Genomic DNA, 22263 nt, shown 5'->3' with positions numbered 1-22263 from the left:
ATTCTTTACAAACTTCTAGGGGGATGTGTTAGGTAACAATAGTCTAGAGTGTGTATAGAGCACTTTCAACTCTTCAAACGCTTACCTTTCTCGCTAATCTTGCGTTAAAATGGATTTACAGTATCGTTGAAGATGCATGCTCAACAGGATTATAAAAAGAACCACAGGGTAACTTTTTACGGTTAACAGCAACAACGGCGATAACGACGACGACGACAACGACTACCAAAAAAAAAAAAAACACCATAAAATATGTCTACGACTATGCAGAGATTCCCGCTGTTCCTCATCCTAGTCCAAAATCAACGCCAGACGGGGGCCAGGAATCTCTAAGTCCGGTCAAACCTGACCGAGATCCTCCAACCCCTACCGAGTATGTACAAGTACACGACTATGAAAAGATTCCATCCGGTCTTCATTTCAGTCCCTGTACTTCCTCAACAACGTATGCTAAAAACATCACACAGGGGCAATTCAACCCGCGTGACGGAGATTATCAGGCTTTGGATCAGGTCGGGATCAAGGGAGCAACTACGTACTCGCCTCAGATTTTCCAAAAGAATCCGTAAATAAATTAATCCATACATAAATAATTATAGTGCATGCAAAACCAATTATCATTATACTAATTAAGAAATTGGTGTTCAATATGCATGTGCAGTCTCTCAGTTGTGTCAAATAGCAAAACTGAACTAGTGACAATGGTTATGATTATGGTTGACTAGTGAAGGTGACAGTGCTATTAGGGACAGTAATACAGAGTATAGAGTAGTGAAAGATAATACATGAAATGGAAGACCATCTTTGCTAGCAAAGTAAAAGGGCCACAGTGTCGAGGATCATCATTATGTCATGTTAGCGAGGTGTTACAGATGGGACATTTCTTCCTTTATAAATTCGCCTGCTGTTTTTTTTTAATTCTTTCTTTAGACATTTGTGGTATTTTAAGTCTAACCTGTTCTGCAGCAGACCCCATGTATTGTGCTTTGTACCCAGTATTCTTTTGTTAAGATGTTGCCCAGTGGGCTGACCGGTTATGTAATGGCCCCTTTATTATTTTCTGGGTGCACATGTATTTAAGAAGTGGGTTGTACCATGCTTGGGTGCACTCATCACACCACAGCCACCCGTCCAGCCAGGGGCTCTGTTCTTTTTTTTCAACTGATGGGTGTCGCCAACCTTCATCACTCCAGCCAATGTCCAATTAGCCCTACAGCTATACACCGCCTGCAGATACAGCGAGTCACCGCTGTACTCTTCTTCAAGTTAACAGCTTGCCACATGCATTGCACGTAGAGACAGTGAGTCACCGCTATACTCTTCTCCTTCAAGTTGACGGCTTGCCACATGCATTGCATGTAGAGACAGCTAGTCACCGCTGTACTCTTCTCCTTCAAGGTGACGGCTTGCCACATGCATTGCATGTACAGACAGCGAGTCACCGCTGTACTTTTCTCCTTCAAGGTGACGGCTTGCCACATGCATTGCATGTAGAGACATCGAGTCACCGCTGTACTCTCTCTCCTTCAAATTGACGGCTTGCCACATGCATTGCATGTAGAGACAGCTAGTCACCGCTGTACTCTTCTCCTTCAAGGTGACGGCTTGCCACATGCATTGCAAGTAGAGACAGCGAGTCACCGCTGAACTCTCTCTCCTTCAAGTTGATGGCCCAAACCAACCGGTTTTGCGGCTCTTCCTAGATGGCCTAGGACCAGACTGGTTCTGAGGCTCTTCCTACATGGCCTGGGGCCAGACCGGTTCTGAGGCTCTTCCTACATGGCCTGGGACCAGACCAGATTGCTTCAGCCAGCTGTGCCTGAGTCGCCCCTCCGGCACAGAATACAATAGTCAACTTGACAGCATGCACCCAATCAAGTCCTCGACAACAACCTGTAAGTAATTATTTAATTGTATAAATAAATGGAAACCTAGATTTAAATTGCTTTATTATTTGTGGTATGTAAACTGAATAAATTTCCGTAAATATAGTTGCTAGTTTCCTTTTCTATGCTGTCATGATGCTCGTCTCTGTCGTGCCCTACTTCATTTTGGTTCTTTTGAATTAGTCGCACGTAACAGAGGTAATACTAATAATTAATTCATTAATTATTCATTTATAAAGAGCTAATTTCATATAGGTATGTTCAAATGCGCCGCACAATGAAGTAATTCAAACATAGGCTTAAGAGTGAAATTGGTTAGAGCCTGTGTAGGGACGATAATGGACCAACATGTCAACTCTATCACATCTATTTGCTAAATTTACCGACAATTTGACAGTCCAGTGTAACTTTCTACTTTTTAACGATACTTTCTTGAATGTGTTGTTTACAGGTAAATAAAAAGACGTTTACCGTACCAGCTAACGCATGGTATTATGCAAATCTTAAGATATGTACTCTTGCCAGTTGAGCCTTATTAATGTACTATCAGTTTTTGAAGTTTGGAAGTTTTTCTGTCCTGAGAGCTTACAATCGCATTGAGGGGTTCCGTGTATAGTATAGGCCTATTTCATGTTTTTCGTATTTCATGTTCTTTTCTGAAATATTTTTACAACGTCAAAAGACATTATCAAGGGCAGATCCAGGACCAGAATCTTGGGGATAGGGCAATTATAATTAAGTAGAATAGCTCATTTATTTATGAAAGGCCCATTGTCTGTGGAACAACCATTAATGTTTGTGCCCATTGTTGTGTTCGATATTAGTGGATTGTTTTAAATGCCAGCCATCTAAATTTCAAGGATACCACTTTAATAGCAAAATAGGTCACCACAAAGCATTGTCTAAACCCTTCTTGGGAAAGCTGTTAATGATATTTAGAGGACGTTCTCGAATGGTTTCAGACCTTTCAACACAACATGAATCTTCTACTTACACAATTGCGATCGTCAGCCTATTAAATTGCCAGGGTACTCCAAATGTTAGTTTTGTTTGTAAGTAGGACCAATATAGATGACTGTGCGAAGTTTTTCTAGCTACCAACAGATCCTAAATCGCCAAAACATATAAAATATCTTCATTTTTCTCGAAAACGTCCCCTGAGGTCACTGTCTCCTGTTTCACTCTTTCAAAATGTTTTACCAGTGGTTGGCGGTTAATGGAACATGTAAGAAGAATATTTTCGAGGGCTATGTGAATTAACTGCTTTGTTTCAAGTTGACTTCTTAGGTTTTCGATGTTCTCTTTGTCCTTCTCCTTGAATTTAGGGGCCAAAATGTTTGCTAGCGAGAGAGTAACCGTGTCTCAATATAGTCCTCTAATAGTGCTCATTAATGGACTTGTAAAAAAAGAAAGATTTTACATTCATTTGCAGTGCTTTTTAATCTAAGTGGGTATCGAGTTTTCAAGTTGAACTAAAAGCACTCCTGACCAGCAAACATTTTTGGATTCCACCGGCTTACTATAGTCAAGATTACAAACGAGGATCAACCAGTGTTGGAATATAAACGAAGGACAGGCAGAACACCTGAAGGACATAGCGAAGTTTGTCCGTGGAACAGATATTCAGTTTGTAATAAAGTAATGTGGTGTTATATTGAAATTAATCGCTTGTGAAAACAGCAATTTAGAATGAATAAAAAATCCCCTTTCCCCTGACAACTGAGACTGCCACTTCTCTTGTTTAAAGCTTCGCAGTCACTTAAAGGTAGTTCCAGTAACCAGATGAAGCTCGGTGGGGATTTGACAGTCATCTTGTCGCGAAGGGCCTTTATATTGGGCAAGTGGAGCTTTCAAAGTCACATTTACCACCTGTAGGAATTTTAAGAAAAGATAATCGACTACTGTCTCTCAAGTTATATAAAAATTGTTTAATTTTACGAAGCTGTATAAGGGACATGGCGAAAAAAAATCTCTCCCCTTGAGCTAACTCGTACGTACGACTTGTATGTCGCACGTACGACTTCTAAGTCAGTTAACTCTTACTACGACTTATGGATAATGCAACTAGTACGTACGACATATAACTCTTACGAGATAGACGTCGTACGGACGAGATAGATGTTGTACGTACGAGAAAGAAGTCGTGTGTACGACATACAAGTCGTACGTACGAATTAGCTCAAGGAAAGGATAATTTTCTTCACCATGTCCCTAATAGAGCTTCGTAAATTTTAAAACCTCCTGAAGGAAATTCTTTTCACCTCATGAAGCATTAAAAGTCTTGTTAAAAACAATCGTACCCAACATAAATACAAATATGGGAAGCTTTTTGAGCATGTAGAGAAAAAGGACGCCAAATTGAGATTTTTTACTCCACTTCAATTCTGTTGGTTTGGGCAATACGAAAACTATCACATTGTACCATGCCATGTATTGCAATGACGTCTGATGGTCGACAAAACACTTCTTGAAACTGTTAACATATGAAACCAGGAGGAAAGAAAAAATTAAACACGTGGTGGCGTCATCCCCATCTTCTGTTTGGACTTTTTCCTTCAGTTGATAAAGGAAGCAAACTCGCGAGTCAGTCAGAACGTCGTTTGAGACGTGTGCCGTTCATAAAAGCCATCAAGTATTTTCTGTTTTGGTTTGAGTTTACCCACTGAGGCCCTCAAAATGAATCTATTTCAACATAGTTGCTGTTTACCTTTCCTTATTAATGAATCTAATGTACTGGATAGCAAAGACATGTTTCTAAAGCATGGGAGGTTATATTCTTGTAGGGTATGTAAATAATTTGGTGTAGTGACCGTCTCACAAAACGGAGTTATTGAGAATCAGGTAAGGATAATGATGATGGCTCGTACGTGGTGAAAATACAGAGTTGATGGTGTTACTGACCGAAGGAGTTGGAAAAAAACCCGTCGACCAGGTGTGATATTGAGCAGCGAAGGAAAAGTGTCTAATATTTGATGCTCACGAGTTCATTGCATGTATTATTTTTATGATGCTCAATTTTTTACAATTTTGAGAAGAGACTTATTACGTGCTACCTTGCTCAGAAATGCTTCGCTTTACAAAGAAAAGGCTCCATAATAGCGATGGTTTGTTGCTGGTGAATTTGCACTGCATTATTTCTTGCTCCACAGGTTTGACATTGATAATGTCATTTTCGTTTGTTTTTCTAAACAGCAAATACTTAAATATATTTGCAATTCCCGTTTCCTGGTACGGGTGTATTGCCTTTTTGTAGAAGGAAGGCCAACGTGAAATAGACTCCGAAGTGTATACGCTATATACGTTTTATAAGGGGATTGTGGGTAAATACTATTTGGAAATGGTCGTGGAAAGACCAAATCGTGGACCCCCAAATTAAGGTGTTAAAAACATAAAAACTTATTTTTTAAACAAGGTGATATTGACAATGTGTTATAAACAAACTGTCAAATGAAGCTATCAAAGTCATTCATAATTCATCGGAAACAAATCACAACAGCCAGGAATCAAGCGTAGCCTTTTCCATTCCAAAATGAACCAGGTTATTGGGTGTAATTTGGCCTTCTTGTTAAACACATAAAACAAGCGGAAATAAAAACACAACGATATTGAGTTTTGCGAGAAGGGAAACTGATACATACACCGTAAACCTGGTACAAAAGTTGTTTTGATGGGACACAAAAGTCGACCTTCCTTTAACATGTTCAATATAAATTGCGTACAACGAGAGTAAACGACAGGTGTATTTTCTCATTGTATTTCACTAACACTGTTTGGACCGAAAGACTGATCTAACAGTTTGCAAATTCAAATTGGGTACATGCCTACACGATGATATCTCCAGGAAACTCTCTGTTATCTTCCTTCATCTTGGTGGTGGGGACAATCGTGGGGACACATCTTCTGCTTATTGCAAGCGGGGACAGCGGTGCTTATTTTGACACTATGAAGTAGGATTTAAACAAAACTGGGTCGGCTTTTACAAATCTATTAGATCTAACACAGCCAGTGGAATGGTGGGAGATGTTGGTTAGAATATTTAGTATTCGATCTTTGATATAGTATTCATTAAGCACTATTGTCAAGTGCCTTCGAAGAACTCGTCAGGGAAAAAGTTCCAAACCTCACTCGGTGGAGCTCAAACCCACGACCTCCTATTTACTTGTACATGTATAGAGGCCTTAATTGACAACCTTGCCCTACATATTCGATCGATTGGAACAATCGGAGAATACGGAGAAGGGACGTCTTTGCACACTTTTCTTTCTTTAATTTAGACGTAATTGGCCCATTGTTCTCAATTATTTCCAGGAAAAATCAATTATATTTTGGCCTATAAAAGGCTGGAATCTGCGTAAATAAGGCTTAAAGAATTACAATACAAATCAATGAGATTTGCTCTGGTAAGCATAGCAAGGCAAATTAGAAGTGAGATAGGATTTCAAACCTCGACAAGTGTAACCTCACGTTTGCTTGGATACATAGCCTAGAAATTAGAAACAAGGGAAGTTGGAAACAAGGGAAGTTGGTTGTTTCAACATGATATTTTGTGTTTTGCAAACTTGATTCATCAAGAAACCTGGCAAAGAAAAATAATAAGCGCAAGCAGTTTTTTCAATAAGTGGAGTGTCTATGTAAAATTGTAGAAATATAAAATTTGCTTGCTGAAGTGTTACTTTCCGTTGGAAATTACAGCAGCGGATAAGTTCTTTAAGTAGATTGGAGTATGCCTTTTTAATTCAGAAATCTTCCAATACACTCCAGGTTTTTTTCGAATTTCAACATTGCATTGTGGTATGAGTGGTCTCAGTGCAGTGAACAGAATTGTGGCGATGGGTGAACACTCGTAGTGAACTTTCAGGATTTTTTAGTGATATCTTGCAATATTAATTATGACACCATTTTCATGAAAACGCATCTTTCTTACAAAACGGGCAGTTTTTTCCGAGATGTGTCCGTTTAAAGTGTTGACACGCGTGAGGCTTTGAATGACCACAAAATCCAGTGTTGGAACAAATTGAAATTTCACAGATGGAGGAGGCAAAGCATTCCAAGAAGCCTCAGGTTTTTCTCCAGATGTTTTTTCCCTTTTCCTTTCCCCGTGGGAAAGCAGATCACGAACTGAACAAAGGTTTTAAAATAATACATGCATTGTCGTCTGAGTGCGTTCACAACCAGGTTACGAATGGAAAGCCAAGGTGAACAAACTATTCAAAAACAGGCATATCCCAATGCCAAAAAAAATGTAATAGGCCTATATCCTTGAACCTCGAAAATCAGGAATAAAATTTACACAGCAGTTACTGAGAAATTGGTAAAATACGGACATTGAAAACCAAATAACAGCAACTAAGAATGATATTCATATATATAATGTTGTTGCTAATTACTTGCTGGGTCAATCAAGTTCAATTAGAGGAACTATGATAGAATACGTCGAGAGGCGGAAGTAAAAATTGTCAAAACAGGTTAGTACTGACGTTGTGATCAGTACTTGCTTATTGTAAAAACACGAAGCTTGGTACACAAAAAGCACAAAAGTGGTTTTGAATAGACCATTATGACTTGCCCAGTCTTTAATGCCAGGCACCCTGACTCCAGTGACCCTGCGGTTATTGGCGAATTTGTGCTCGTGCACGTTTGTAGGAAAGACATACCGTATTCTAGCAAAATGGAGGACTGACTCTGGATACATCTGACGCATTTCATGGTATAAAATACTGCTCATTGGGTTAATGATGTCTTCCAAAAATGATGTGAGAATTTCCGTTGTTTGGGAACTCTTCATGTTTTTAATCGTCATTGCTCGGCTCCTACTCACAGCAAAGGGGGACACCGGCAGTACAGGAATCGATAGGTAACATTTCGACACACTTCCAAAAACATTACAGTTTAGGGTTTGTGAGTAAATGGAAGACCCGTGACTTAAAATAGAGCACGTTTAATGTATGGTGCATGTATGCAAACTTTCATCTAAATCAAATTTAATCTTAAACTGCAGTACACAATTGCGATTGTCGAGTACATCCATTTGCAAAATTATCTTTTAATTTGCTACACAGAGTCATTGTACCATGTATTATTCCTTTGTTATCCATGCTGTCCTTTTGCCTGGTCTATTTGGCTACACTTTTGTACATTAATAATAAACGTTTGTAGTTTGTTTGTTGTTTGTAGCGCACATATATACCAATAATAGAACAGAGAGTGCCTATCCCGTTTTCAAGGGCGTATAAATCCCGGGAGAGGTGTTGATATAATAATTCCCCAAATTTGGGGGACTGGGGGAGGACAAGCTTTAGGATTATCCTCTGGTTTTTGGTTCCAATCAAAAACAGAACTGTTTATTATCAACCTCTTTCAATCAGCAACACCAGTAAAACATAACTCAGTAGGCCTAATACATCAACATATAGAGAGACACATAGACGCACTAATATCAAGATTCTTTTTATTATGTGAATGACTTTTCGACAAGCCGAATTACCTTCCGCCATGTCACATACTATTGAGTTAAAGAGCAAGCCTACCTTCACATGTCTTGAATTAGGCTCATATTAATACGAGTTTCATTAAAAATGATTTTCTTCTTAGGCTCACACTTTCATTAACCCTTACCCCCATGTAAGGTTACAGCCTTACCAGACGATCAAAGCAGCGATTTTCATATAGCAGTGGAAAAATGCATGGATTCTACGAAACTGGCCCAAATAGTGAAGGTGACTGAGAGACATCTTTGGCAGTGTCACAAGGTTTCCTGCCCCCCGACCCTCCGTCGCTGGTAACCCAAACTCCGTATTTACGTATCTGCCCCTTTTAATCGGACCATAAACATTTAAGAAACCATCTCACCTTCCCAGGAAGCATGTACTCACAAAATGCAGTTTTATATGTCAAAATAGCATATTAAGTGTCTATGTTTACAGGCATTAATTAAAGTCCGGATAAAATCAGAACGAGGTGTCTTGTAAAAGGGTGCAAAAACTGACCTTGTGAGCTGAACTCGAAACAATTAGCTGTAAATTACAAACAGATAAACAGATTTTGAGGCTATAAGGTTATTTATCCAATTCTAGAATTAGTGAATCATGATTGCAAGAAATATTTTGGACCTTAATGCTTAACCCCATCAAATACTATTAGGATTCAATCGATTTCCCTCAATTTCATTGGAAGCCTTCAGGGAGCGAGAAGTATCGTGACCAAAATTGTACCAGCTTGGGCTGGTCTCACTAGCCCTTGCCTTGCAGTGGCAAATAGAAGCTGAAAAAGATAGTGATGATAACTAAGAATTTTCACTTTATGTGAATTAATTTGCAAGGCGAAAGTTTGAGTTGAGACAGAGGGATACCCCCAAGATGTCCAATCGCAATACACACTCATTTGCGCGTGATAACCACTGAAGTGGTTGCGCAGTAAAGAACCAGAACCAGAACTCTAGACTATTGTTACCTAACACCCCCCTCATGCCTGAAAAGAATTCCTTAGACTCAAGTGAAACAATGACCAATGTAAAGCAGGGGGTTCTCTCCATCTCATATCTTGCTTCGTATATTTATGTAGAAGTTAACCAATAGGTAGCCACACAAGCAGTATCATGCTGCAGCCGTGTTTACAGCAGCAACCGGAGTCACGTTTAGCGCAGCAGTAGTGTTAACCGCAGCATTGTTTTCTTTTGTTTTCCAGAGATACCTTTTTATTTCTCTCTTATCAACACAAACTCAATAGCAATCAATACAGTTATAAGAGATCATAATAATTTTGTGCCAAACTGCAATTGTTCGAATTAGACTTGAAAGAGTAATTTTGCCATTTCAACCAAAAAAAATTTTGGCAATCACCATTGACAGAGGCCAAGTATTTTCCACAATGATAATGCCTCTGGATATTCTTTTTTCAAAACTTCTAACGAGGGACGTTTGCTGTTCATTTTCGCTTTATAAATCTGAAATCTGGCAACCAAAAGGATAATACTGAGGCATTTGAGTCTAGTGTCAACAACACCGAACAATAAAAGTTGGTTGTCTATTACAAACTTTATCTTTGTTTTGTCCTTAATCCAATCTACTATTGAACTCCAGTAAGAATTAACATAATTACAGTTGCAAAAAATATGGATAAGGGTTTCCTCTTCATTTTCACAGAAGGTACAGACATTGGAATCCAACTTATGAATTTTACATAAAAACGAGTTAGTATTAGGGATTCTGTGGATTAATCTAAACTGGAACCGTCTAAGTTTAGAGTCCACTGTACATGTGAAAGGAACACTAAAAACCTGAAACCAAACATCCAAGTCATAGTGGAGTTCAAGTTGCCTTTCCCATTTGTCAACAAACGTTCTACCTACAGTTTTTGCAGAGACAAAAAGTCGCAGAGTCTCCGAGAGCCCTTTTGTCTGACAAAAGAACATGCATGTTGAAGGTAACAAACGGAAAGGGAATGTTGTTATTATTCGTCAACAAATCACCATTAGCAGCCTTAACTAATATTAAGACCGCACCACATTCAATAAAATTGGTCTGGACATTGAACTTGGCCCTAAAATCGGACAGTGATAGAAAGCAACCCATGTCACCTAGAAGATAACGTATGAAAACAATACCAGCTGAAGACCAGTGCTTATAATGAATACTCTTATTGCCAATCTTAATTTGTTTTCTTTTTTCCAATTCAACAGTTCGCATGCAGGGGAAAACAACAAAGTCACATGTAGATGTTCGAGTACACCACATTCCTCGCGCTTGACTTGTCAGACGCCCATTAATGGTGAGGGATCTTTATTAAATTTGATCAAAATTTAGAGTGATCTTGTTAATGCAAGAGTAGATATCTACCGATGGAATGTTGCATAATAAAGAGTCTTTTCGACGTCGCTGCAATGTTACGAACCTGGTATAGTGTATAAAAAACTAATTAAATAACAGCGATGCTTGAGCAAAGACAATTGACTATTTTTTAAATTACTTTTTCCATTTTACAGAGTGTGACAAAACACTCAACATATCTCATGGAGGATCCTGCTACAGGTTCGTTACCGATGACTCCAAGTCACGCAATGATGCCCAATTGAACTGCATTGAGAACCACGGTCATCTCGTTTACATCGAATCGGAGGACGAGCTACAATTTTTGCAAATGACTGCATCCCGCAGTTCCTCACTTCATGAGACTGATTACTGGATTGGACTGATTCCTTTACCGACTTGGCCAGATGGTTCATTACTACCTCCCGTGTTGTTGCCTGTCAGGAACAGCCATGGTACCAGCTGCTTCTACCTTAATACTGTTCACTTGGACATAAATATTGTCGACTGTGATCGTTCATATCGTTTTGTTTGTGAACAACCCAGAGTAGCTGGTGAATCTGATGGTAAGCGTAGGGCATTTGATGCTCCCCTATGAGGGTAGAGTGTATCTAATCTGACTGTAACTCAAAACGCATTTTTGAAATTGAAAACTTCGTTAACTCGCAGGAATATGTCTGACTCTTCAAAAATTTTGTTCAGTGAAATTCAGTTCAGATAAAAACAAAAAGAAAAAAATCCGGTTTTGGTATGACAGTGTTGTTTAATCTATTTTTATCTTTTTCCGATGTCTCTCTTCTCCACATAAGACATAACATAAAAAACAGCGCAACCTGGAATTTCTTTTCAAATAGACTTCGAACGTATTGAGGACAGACTGATCTTAGTTTCATTAACTGTAATTAAACTTAACCCCTCCATAGTAGATTTGTATTCATTTCCTTACTGATTACTTTTCATTCGTACAGGTTCTTCAGAATACCTCTGTGACTTTGAGAATTCTTGCTATCGATTTTATAACTGGTCATCACGGATGTCATGGCATGATGCCCAAACAACTTGCGAGAGGAACGGCGCTCATCTTCTTCGTATTCAAACGAAAGCTGAGCTGGATTATATTACAGATAAGGTTGGCAGCAGACGGAGGCGTTTCTGGATCGATAATATTACAGAGTACAGATGGATGGATGGTAATCCAGCATTATCGAGATTTACATACTCATCTGATGGTTCTCATGGCAATTACTGCCTTCGATTGAACCATGCACAGTCATTCGAATTAAATGACCACAAATGCAGTAGGTTGTTCGGCTACATCTGTGAACGTAAGGAGGTCCAATCTCCCGACGAATTGAAGGGTAAGTTATTTTGCAAGTTAATTCTTTTGATGAATATTCATACGAAATTCAGAAGGAAATAAAAAACCAACAAACAGTCAATCCAGTGCGGTCATAAATGCCTGGACCGGCGACCAAACTACGCATCAAAACTAAGTTTAGACCTTAATCATAGAGATCTATAATTTCAGTTTTGTTGAATAATTCTTTATGGCAACAATTTGGAATTAATGAACTGAAGCTTGCAAGAAGATCAGGGGAATGAGTTCAGCAGCAAACGGCTTGCTTATGCGTTAACAAGTGGTGGTGTGGATGACGACCGTCACGTCCTTTGACGCGCACTCGGAGATGAGCGCGCCAACCCGGATTAAGTTCATTCCTCTACTATGGTGTTCTATTCCCGCCAAATTAGCGTCGCGTCTTGCCATTGCCCCGAGGCCGACGGCACGACGCGACGGCACGACGCGACGCTACAACGGCTCCATCGCGTCGTGGCGTCGGAGCAACGGTACGACGCGACGCCAAAATGGCGGGAATGGATCCTCTTAATCCTCTGGGCAAGTCGGCCAAGGATTTTTTTAAACAGTCATCATTGTTGGACCTACAACTTCATTGTCGATAACGGTGGCCTGCCTTCGGTAGTTTCACTTTGATAAACCAAGAAGGCGAGGTTTGTTAACAAAGATTGAGGTCAAAGTACATTTATTTATTCAGTTTTTGTCTTTTTCTAAGCATTTATGTCCTGCCCTGCGACGATACCGGACAATTTGGTTCGGCTCGGAAGGTCTGGTGCCCTATGTTTGTACGATCTCGGTGACGGTTATTCTCCACCCGTGTTACGCGAATGCAAATCAAGGCAAGTCATCGACGAATGTGGATGCTCTAAGCAGACAAATGGGTATGTAGTAATACAAAGAATTTTCACTACCCCTCTTTCTTTTCTTTTATTGTAATTTCCCTTTCTTCTTGTAATGGAGTTTACAGACAGGGTCGGAGGCAACAGGAAAACTGCGTATATTTTGTGAGATCGGTAGCTCAGCTATTATTTTAGCCTCCTCAGAATAGATGTGCCCATATAAGGGTCGTAGTAATAATGAAATTCCCTGGAATTAATGCGGTAATTCGTTCCAATATCCCAAACTAATGAAAAAACTTGGCGTTTTGAATTCTGATTTTCCAATGTGGTTCTTCTTTTTAATTTCACTGAGTAGGACTCTTCGAAATTGGGAACAAAATTGGCCAGTATGCAGAACACAATTATGAAAGATCCATTGGAGAGTGATAATCAGTTAGGCAATGGAGACTGCAAATTTTCGTCACAGATTTTCTATTTTCTTCACAAGTGTACAGTTCACGTCTTCATTGGCTGAACGATTTCTTTCTGTATACTGTCACAGGAAAACAACTGTGAAATGTGGTTGTGGGTTCTGTGAACTCGAAATCAGTCAGTTTGAAGAAGACAGCGCTGGTGAGTGCTTCACTAAGCAGGCAACTTTTGTTATATACCTTATTAGAAAATAAATGTCTGTCATATATAATCATAGGTTTGAATCGCTTTAGTAGGCCTACCTTTTTGTCCTGCACTTTACAGTTTCCACAATACCGGTAGTATGGTAGAAAGGAAACATTTATTGTCCTGCGCATACATGTACATTTCCCTTACACTCACCAATCACATTCCTTGAGTACATTATTACTTTATTCAATCGTGCATTCAAATGTTTGTTGTTACTGGTGTGTTTGCCTGTGATGGCTATTACCACTGATGTCATTTCTTCCGTGGTCGATGTCAACTCTTTTGCTATTGTGAGTCATTGTAGTGCGTTTGGTTAATCTTTGTTGTCACAACATTACGAATAGCCAAAAATATATTAATAGTGATTTTGTTCTGGCTTGTGCAATAGAAACGGTATGGCCATCCAATTTCAGCTGTATCTGCAGTGGAGATGAATCCCCATTCAATGTGACGATCGTCAACGGAGAGTTGACCTGTGTGTCCCATGACCAGGAATCCACAACTGCAGAGAGTACACTATCGACAGTAACATCTCAACCAGATGGTTTGAGACCCACTAATACAAGGCTTACTACTAACAAACCAAAGACTACAACAGATTCTGGAGGGGGCAGAGACCCAGCTGACCAAGTGGGTGTACCGATCGGAATCCCCGTGGCAGTCACTCTGGCTGTATTGTTTTTCTTGGTGGCACTTGTTGTTGGCTTTATCTGGTGGACAAGACGCAGACAGAAGAGCAACAAGGGGTGAGTCTGAAGTCCTGACCTCGTTCGTTACTGAATACAGGTTCCTCTGACAATTAAATGAAAAAGTATTAAAGCAATCAGATGCGTAAATATTATTGGATCCCCGGTAAAACATCCCATTAGATTACGTTTTCCTAAGTTAACATGAATACATTTCATGATAACATGAATATATAATTCAGAATGTTCAAAAGTTATCATGAATTTATAATTTCTACAAATATTTTGTTTCATGAATATATTTATTCTGATATTGGTTTAATAATATTTTTTTGCTTTCCATTGTTTGACATAGGCCTACCAAACCGCTGACATCAGATACACGCGTTGTTGAGTCGCACACGATAAATGGTGAGTAGTGCGGCAAGGGGTGCCCAGCAGTCGATGGGGCCTGAGGTACCCACTAACAGCTAGCGGGGACAATCCCATAAAAATATTTAACTAATCTAACATGCACATGGGCGGCTATGCACATATAAGGGGGATTACGTCACGAACGAAGCACTCTAGTCCCAGGCCTGTCCGTTTGTTGGAAATATACCAACCCTAAAGGAATGACGGTGAACATGGCTACCAATCTACGATGTCAGGTAAACCTAACAGTGTCTTTAAGAACAATAGCTGTTTTTTGATCCTACACTTCCAGTAAGTCAACCTCACTGAGAATCTTTAACCCTGCACCAGGGTTTATGGCTAAATAAACCTCAGCACAACAGTCACTTTATGTACAAGATTATAGGACCAATCATAAAGACTCTGTGCAATAACCCTTGTGCATCTGAACGAGTAACCCACAGTGACAATAATTCTCACTGGTTCCCACTGTGATTAACAGTAACAAGGATATTTTCGTCTGTTAATTTGTGTACTTTTCCAATGGATAATCTTTTGTTTTGTCTATATATATTTTTTCTGTTCTTAATTATGCCAATAGAATAATCTGGTGTGGACTTTAAACGGCAAACAAAATGTGTTATGTCCAAACGATGCATTCCATTTACATTAGCCTCAATACACCGTTCCTATCCTAAGAACGGTAAGTAGAACGGCCAACCCAGCAGACTTTACTTCCATCAAAATCAAGTAGCTTGGAATAACTGAAATATTCCCAAAAGAAGGCATGAGTTGGTGTCTGCTTCCTATTTCTCGAAGGCGCCTTTTACACTTCACTGGTCCACTCCCAGCGCGAAGTTGGCCTCTTTATTGAGCTTCATCAGTCTGAAATTTGTCCAAATCCAGAGATTGCGGTGTCATCGGAAAATATTACTTCTTACTTTTACTTACTTTGTTGCCACTAGCGGGTGCTGCGGGAAGCGAGCCATCCCACTAGTGCTCAATAAACAAGAGAAAACCCTCGTAGCGAACCCTAGAGACTTGTAAACCTTGGCTTAGGTTTCGGAGCTTTGAGTAAACCTCAGTGTGACAACACACAACAAGGTCCACGTGCTCCCTGCAACCCAATTCCCGCACCTGGAACACCGTTGCACAAGAGTAGTAGGGAATAGGGATTTCGGGTCCAAACCACTTTCGGTCCGATACCTACCCGACCCCCCTTGGTGGAAAAAAAATCAAAAATATCACCACACCCCTTTTAGTCCGGTACCCATAAATCTTCTTCTGCTTCGCTGATGTGAAGTGAAATTTGGCAGGATTTTGTGGTTTGGCGGATTTTGGGGTTTGGCAGATTTTGGGATTTTGGATTTTTTATATCTTTTAAGGCATCGTTCTCTTCTATTTTTCCCCACCGAGGAGGGTCGGGTAGGTACCGGACTAAGAAAGGGAAGTGATGATTTTTAAAATCTTTTTCCGCCAAGAGGGATCGGGTAAGTACCGGACCGAAAGTGGTTTGGACCCGAAATCCCTATTCCCTACTTCTCAAATCCCACAAGCCTTTACATTTGCTATACACTTCTACTCAACCTACAGCCTCTCAACCTGACACTCACTGCCACTTTATTAAAAGTGATAGATCGGTAAGAACTTTTCTAAAGTCCCACCGTTCGCAGCCCTCCACAGACCGCCGAACACACAGCCCAAACTTCAACGAGGTTGAATGCTGAAACTCGCTAACAATACGCGACGGTTCTTCTCTCTCGGGGTGCACCCCTAAAAGTACACTAATGATAAATCCTTTTATTAAACACAATTATTTTCGAAATATTCACAACTCTCGCAGGTGCTCAAGCTGGACAGCAAAATGATGTTTGACATGTCTTTTTCATTTTCCTTTCATTTTTTTAGTGGGTTGACCTATGAATTTTTGAGAAACTCTCACTCAAAGCAGACCACCCCTAAAATGAAGAAAATTTCAGTGCCGGGAAAAGGTAGCCATTTTGAAAATGCATACCTCTGCAAAACGGCTAAATAGTGCTACTTTCGGACCCAGTTGTATTTTAATTGCTGGGAACTGCAAGCCCTGAATCTGGGCGAGAGGTCTGGTGCCATATTTCTTCAATTCTGGAATTCCATGGCTCTCAGGACTCTCTAATATACACTATTTTGAGGGTATTACTTTTATTAATGAGCTCGGCGGACATAGATTTTGCCTATTTGTGTGAGTGCACCCATCGGCGTCTGGAGACGAACTAACTCGAAAATTACTGACTAACGCACCACTAAGTGCGCCAGACGTCAGGGGACCAGGTATTTCTAAACAAACTTGTATCAGTCCACTGACTTTTTCGCTACAGTAGTTGGGGTTTATTTTTAAAAGTGTTTATTCTCTTGATTTCAAAATAAGAAACCGACGGAAAGTGAAATTGTATTAACGTTTCCCTCAATTCTGACCAATTCTTTCGTGATTTCAGGTGACCTCTCCGACGGTAAATGGGCACTTTTAATGGGCATTAAATTTTGGTTGTAGTCCATGTGTTAAAATGTTATTTTATCTCTTGGCAGTAAATCCAACATATGCAGTAGACGATGATGATCACGTGACTGAAGACATTTTCAAACCAATCACACCGGCTCGTCAGAGAAGGGTTTCAAAGCCACAAGCTGATAATATCTATACCGACATAAAGGTAATAAAAATTACTTCAAAACATTTTTACTGACATTTAACAAATAACAGGTACATATTCGGCAGTGACAAAACATTTCTCAAGCTACAACACACAAAATCTCGAAAATTTTAATATATTTAAGCTGGATGATCTAATCTTAAGCTTTGAATGTGAAAAGGAAAACCCTATTTACTTTTTACAAATGAAAGCACCTGTACATTTCAAATCTCACTGCCTCGCTGACTAAAGAATAAGAGTGCCCAAACAAAAAACTGTGGAAGGATTTATTTCTATTTTGGTATCAACACAGCCAAACGACCAGGCAGCCAGCGAATCAGAGTGTTACGCTACTATTCAGTCTAATGGATACACTCCGGACAAGTCCAAGGATAAAAGGGACCTCCACAAAGCCCTACATGACACTAATTACAGCAACGAAACCAAGAATACACCCACCCCGGCTACTGGATACACTGCTTACAAACCACAGCGTGGAAATGATGTGTACACAGACCTCAAGAAAACTAAGAATGGTGCTGACAGTGATGACGACCCAGCGGTTTACACCCTAATCCCAAACAACAGTTCGAAACCAGATAAAGATGGCAGTGAGAACGAGTATGTACAACCAGAGAACAAGGCACCACCAGCTGGTCAGCGGATTGGTGCTGGGGTCTCCAAGGCAACTAATCCGCAACTCAAGCTAAAAAACCTGACGGACAGCGAGTACGTGGACGTAGATGCTCTAGCTACAGCTGTTGGGGATTCTGATCAAAAGGGGCGTAGCGATTATGTTGACATAGATGCTCCTGCGGTTGTGTTCAGTGATGTCAGTACACCAGCGATACGAAGCAAGCAGCCTATGGGAAGCAGTGGGTACGTCAGCGTGGATTACCCTTCAACAAACCTGCCTGAAAGCCAAGATCATAAGTACTACCAACTAGAGAATCCCTCTGATAATGATGAAGGCGAATACAGTCTGGCGCCTACAGATAACGCACACGACACCCTCAATCGTGCTGGCGCTCAACGTCCAAGTTTGAATGTCCCAACCGATGACGGCATCTACAACCCCACAGATGATGCGGAAAATAATGAATATAATACCTTCAATCGCGCAGGCAATCGACGCCCGAGTAAGAATGTTGAAAGTGATGATGGCGTCTACAGCGTTACAAACCCACCAGACAACAATGAATACAACACCTTCAATCGTGCAGGCGATCGACGCCCGAGTAAGAATGTTCCAACTGATGACAGCGTCTACAGCGTTACAAACCCACCAAGAGACAATGAATACAGCGCCTTTAATCGTACAAATAATCGAGGTCTTAGGCATAATATTCCTATCAATGAAGGTGTTTACAGTCTCACTGACCCGCCTCAAGGCGATGTATATTCCACTGTTAACCGTGGCGGCCGAAAAGAAGTATCCGGGGTACCAGCAATTACTACCGAGGATGAATATTCAACTTTGACCTAAGAAGGAAACTTCCTCCATTCAAACATCGTTTGCAGTCACCCATGTAGAGACTTTAATACCAGATTGGTTATGAAATGGGACCAATAAAATAAATCAGCAATTAGTCTGACAAAGGAACACTGAAGTCTATTATAAAAGCCACATTGAGTTCCGTTATTGGCAATTGCTTCCATGTAAGGCAAGAATGTTACATTGATTCGTTGAGTCATTCGAATACTGAGTTTAGTATTTGCTTGACACTGTCATCGACGAAATCTACCGATATTGGCAACTGTTTATAAATAAGCTGTCAAGGCCATAAATGCAAGTTTGTTACTAAGTTTAAATTTAGAGTTGGCAGACAGTTTCCTTGGTGATGACTAGACGTTTTAACCTGAATTTGGAAATACCTCAGACAGTCCCCTTATGCAACAACGTGGAACCGTGCAGAAACATTTGATAATGCCCGCTAAGTAAATCACCCACTGACGCCTGGATACGGGACAGTTTAATCTATTCTGATTGGTCAAGAGTCTGTGTGCATGAAACTCGCCACGCGTGCACAATGTCCATATAAGGAGGTTCTTTTGGACAACTGTAAAATGAAATGGAACGGGGTGTTTGGGAAAATTAAACCAAATTCTAGAACAAATTGTTGGAAATCTGTCACATGTTCACCCCTTGTGACTCACTCACTACAAAAGGTATTCGTGAATGGGAATAAATATAATGTTTGGCCAGTCTCACGTTTAGGACCGGCTCAGGGGACTGAACGCTGATAAATGCCCTTGCATGCAGCTTGGGCATTAGTTGCATATATTCTCCTTAAGGTGCCTTTCCATATATGCGATATTTAGGTGCGTTGCGTACGCGATGCGTTCATGTGTTTCGCTTACACGCAAAAAAAAAAAACAGACTCCACTAACATAACACACGTGTGCGTTGCGTTCAAAAACGCTCAGGGAGCGATTTTGACAGATACGCAACGGTTGGCGCAAAATGTTGATGCACATTTGGAAAGGCTCCTTTAGCTGGTCTCTTAAACGCACGTTTAAGACCGGCCAAGCACATATTTGATCCCTTATTAATTTCCACCATCCAATTTTTGCACTGCTAAATCCCTCATTGTGAAGATATTTGTTATTTTCTGTTTCGTTATTAACTCCTTTGTCTATTCTTTCTGATGTACGATGCCACCTTAAGTTCTACATGATGCGTTACTTTGCTGACATGACACGTAATCAAAGTCACAGGAATACAAATGGGAACAATAATGAAAGAACATAATGGTCAATAAACAGAATGTATCGTAGATCACAAACGGATCGCAACACATCTAGGACCATACCGCGTAATGATAAAAAATCAAATCAAGACAACGAAAATTGATCTTTGAATCTTGAGGGTATGTATGCTAGTTAGGTTTGCTGGTTGATCTATTGCAATCTTTAGCATTAGAGAATGTCATTCTCGCAAACACAAAATATTCAGACCCTGTGATTAATACTACAGAACCTTATTGTATGTTTTTCTTTGTCTTGTGTGGAGCATATCTCCGGACAGGTTTAAATGACTCTTTAACAATGCTCGTAAAATTTTTGATAAAATCAAGCTGTCTAATTTTATATATTCATTGATACTTTCCACTGGGATTCCCATTTTAATAAAAATTGAAGTCCAGTGCTCCAAGAGATTAATTGATCTTGATTAACATTATGATAAACTCTTCATTGTATATTCATGCGTATAGTTGGTTGTCGGTTAGACGAATATTATGAACTAACTGTAGAAATATGAGACTTAGGTAAAGGATTCAGCCGCCTATATCCGTTTATCCATTAATGCGTTGGTATTCAGAAATATGTTTTAGCAAACAGCAACTAACAAAAGGTAGAATTTGCCATGAGAGAAATGCACAGTGTATTAAAAAATGAATGAAATGCTTGAATTTAATTTCCATACATATACTATTTAGGTTTAATTGCTTGTTATATATGGGGCAAATTTCTTAAAGTGGTAAAATGGAAAATGCTACATGCGACTTAATATATGTGACCATCAAAGAACAGGCAACATTTTGCCAATTTTTGATCTTTAAAGCGTTAGTGTCAATTTTGCTGGGTGGTATAAATGCTCCATGAAGTAGAACATTTTTAAATTTAGAGGATTTTTAGATGTTTGGAACTGATATAGATCTTTTAAATACGCAGATTTAATTGATGAAGCTGTATTGTACTGGAGTATAGTATATAACGGATATTAATCACCATGATTCCTTTCAATTCTGTTATTGGTAAAAGCCAATGTTTTTAATGAGTATATTTTCATTTCACAATTTTAATAGAAAACCTATAAAACGAGCAGATCATTAGTTGATTTACATAACAGCAACAGTTACATCAATACATGAATAATTCAAAACATGCGCGTTCCATACACGAATATAAATAGGAATCAGAAATATTTTTTCTCTGCTCACTGTCACTTATCTCTTCTTGAATGGATGCGTTTTTATATCTGTAAGCTCACAATCGTTATGGAAAAGGACGAGGTTGGGCTGCGAGATGCTTGTTGAACAATAAATGTGAAAATTTATTGCCTCTTTTATTGGCTCTTTGAGAAGTGTAAAAACGATCAAAGAAACTAACTTGGGTGAGATCAGTGGCACCTCCGAAACACCCATGCCAGCACTTTTACCATCTGCCTTATCCCAAACCCTCGTGACATTTTCCCTGTACGGCTTACATAGCCATATCCTCTCCAAAAAACCCTACGACTTGCCAGGTTTGCAACATTGCCCGTGTTGTGTTGTACTGCAGCACGTAGTGTGAGCACTTATTGATTTACGAGTTTCGGCTGATTTCGACTATTTTTCAAAATAAAGTAGTAGACTTTCGCCCATGAACAAAGATATTGACAAATGGAAGGAACCACCGACACGGGGATGGACAGCTCAGTTGGTGAGGCGCTGGCACTAAGTCCTAGGGTCCAAATCTCTCCCTAATCAATATCTGTGTTCATCTTATAAATAATGTAAGTACCAGGTTGGATTACCTCATAATTTCACGAAAGATTATTGACTGTATTTAATGGCAGATAGTTTGTCATCATTTTGGGAAGATTTCTTTTCTGAACTTGAGTTATTTAAAATCTCGTAGGCAACACTGTAGAACTGAGCTTTCCTTAAAATGTTCAATATTCTGTATTTCCTAAATCTCCCACGGCCATTCCGGTAAAGCGACTGACTCTGTTGCCCCGTTTGGAGCAACCCGTCTGAATCTGTGAAGCTGAGAACGAGACAATGCGTCCGCAATTAAGTTCTTTTTGTTGCCACATGCACCGCTTCGAAGCATATGTTGTATTTCAGACGCGCTAGCACAAAGTGCCTCAGTAGTGCCAAGATTTGGGGGCATAGCGATGACTGTTTATTATTTATGTGCACAACCGACATATTATCCGTACAAATTACCACTTGCTTCCCGATTATTTCATAATCCCATATTTTTG

The 22263-nt window shown here is 39.8% G+C and overlaps 1 protein-coding gene across 2 annotated transcripts; it reads left to right on the top strand.

The window, feature by feature from the left end:
• The first annotated feature begins 1554 nt into the window (after window positions 1-1554).
• Window positions 1555-21351, top strand: LOC110987759 (uncharacterized). Of its 2 annotated transcripts, none has more exons than XM_087139892.1 (10): window positions 1555-1895; window positions 10564-10652; window positions 10867-11256; window positions 11659-12048; window positions 12760-12925; window positions 13425-13495; window positions 13932-14289; window positions 14585-14640; window positions 17188-17312; window positions 17605-21351. In XM_087139892.1, the coding sequence occupies exons 3-10, from the start codon at window positions 11022-11024 to the stop codon at window positions 18775-18777; spliced, it is 2574 nt and encodes an 857-aa protein (XP_086996018.1). In that variant the 5' UTR covers window positions 1555-1895; window positions 10564-10652; window positions 10867-11021; the 3' UTR covers window positions 18778-21351. The 2 variants fall into 2 exon arrangements, with proteins under 2 accessions (XP_086996018.1, XP_022106497.2); XM_022250805.2 differs by lacking the exon at window positions 1555-1895 and adding an exon at window positions 7448-7740.
• Window positions 21352-22263: the final 912 nt, after the last annotated feature.

The sequence above is a fragment of the Acanthaster planci genome, linkage group LG08 (genome assembly GCF_054643075.1).
Source record: "Acanthaster planci isolate LZ-2023a linkage group LG08, COTS_SCS, whole genome shotgun sequence".
Classification (NCBI taxonomy): domain Eukaryota; kingdom Metazoa; phylum Echinodermata; class Asteroidea; order Valvatida; family Acanthasteridae; genus Acanthaster; species Acanthaster planci.
This window is presented reverse-complemented; position numbering and strand designations above follow the sequence as displayed.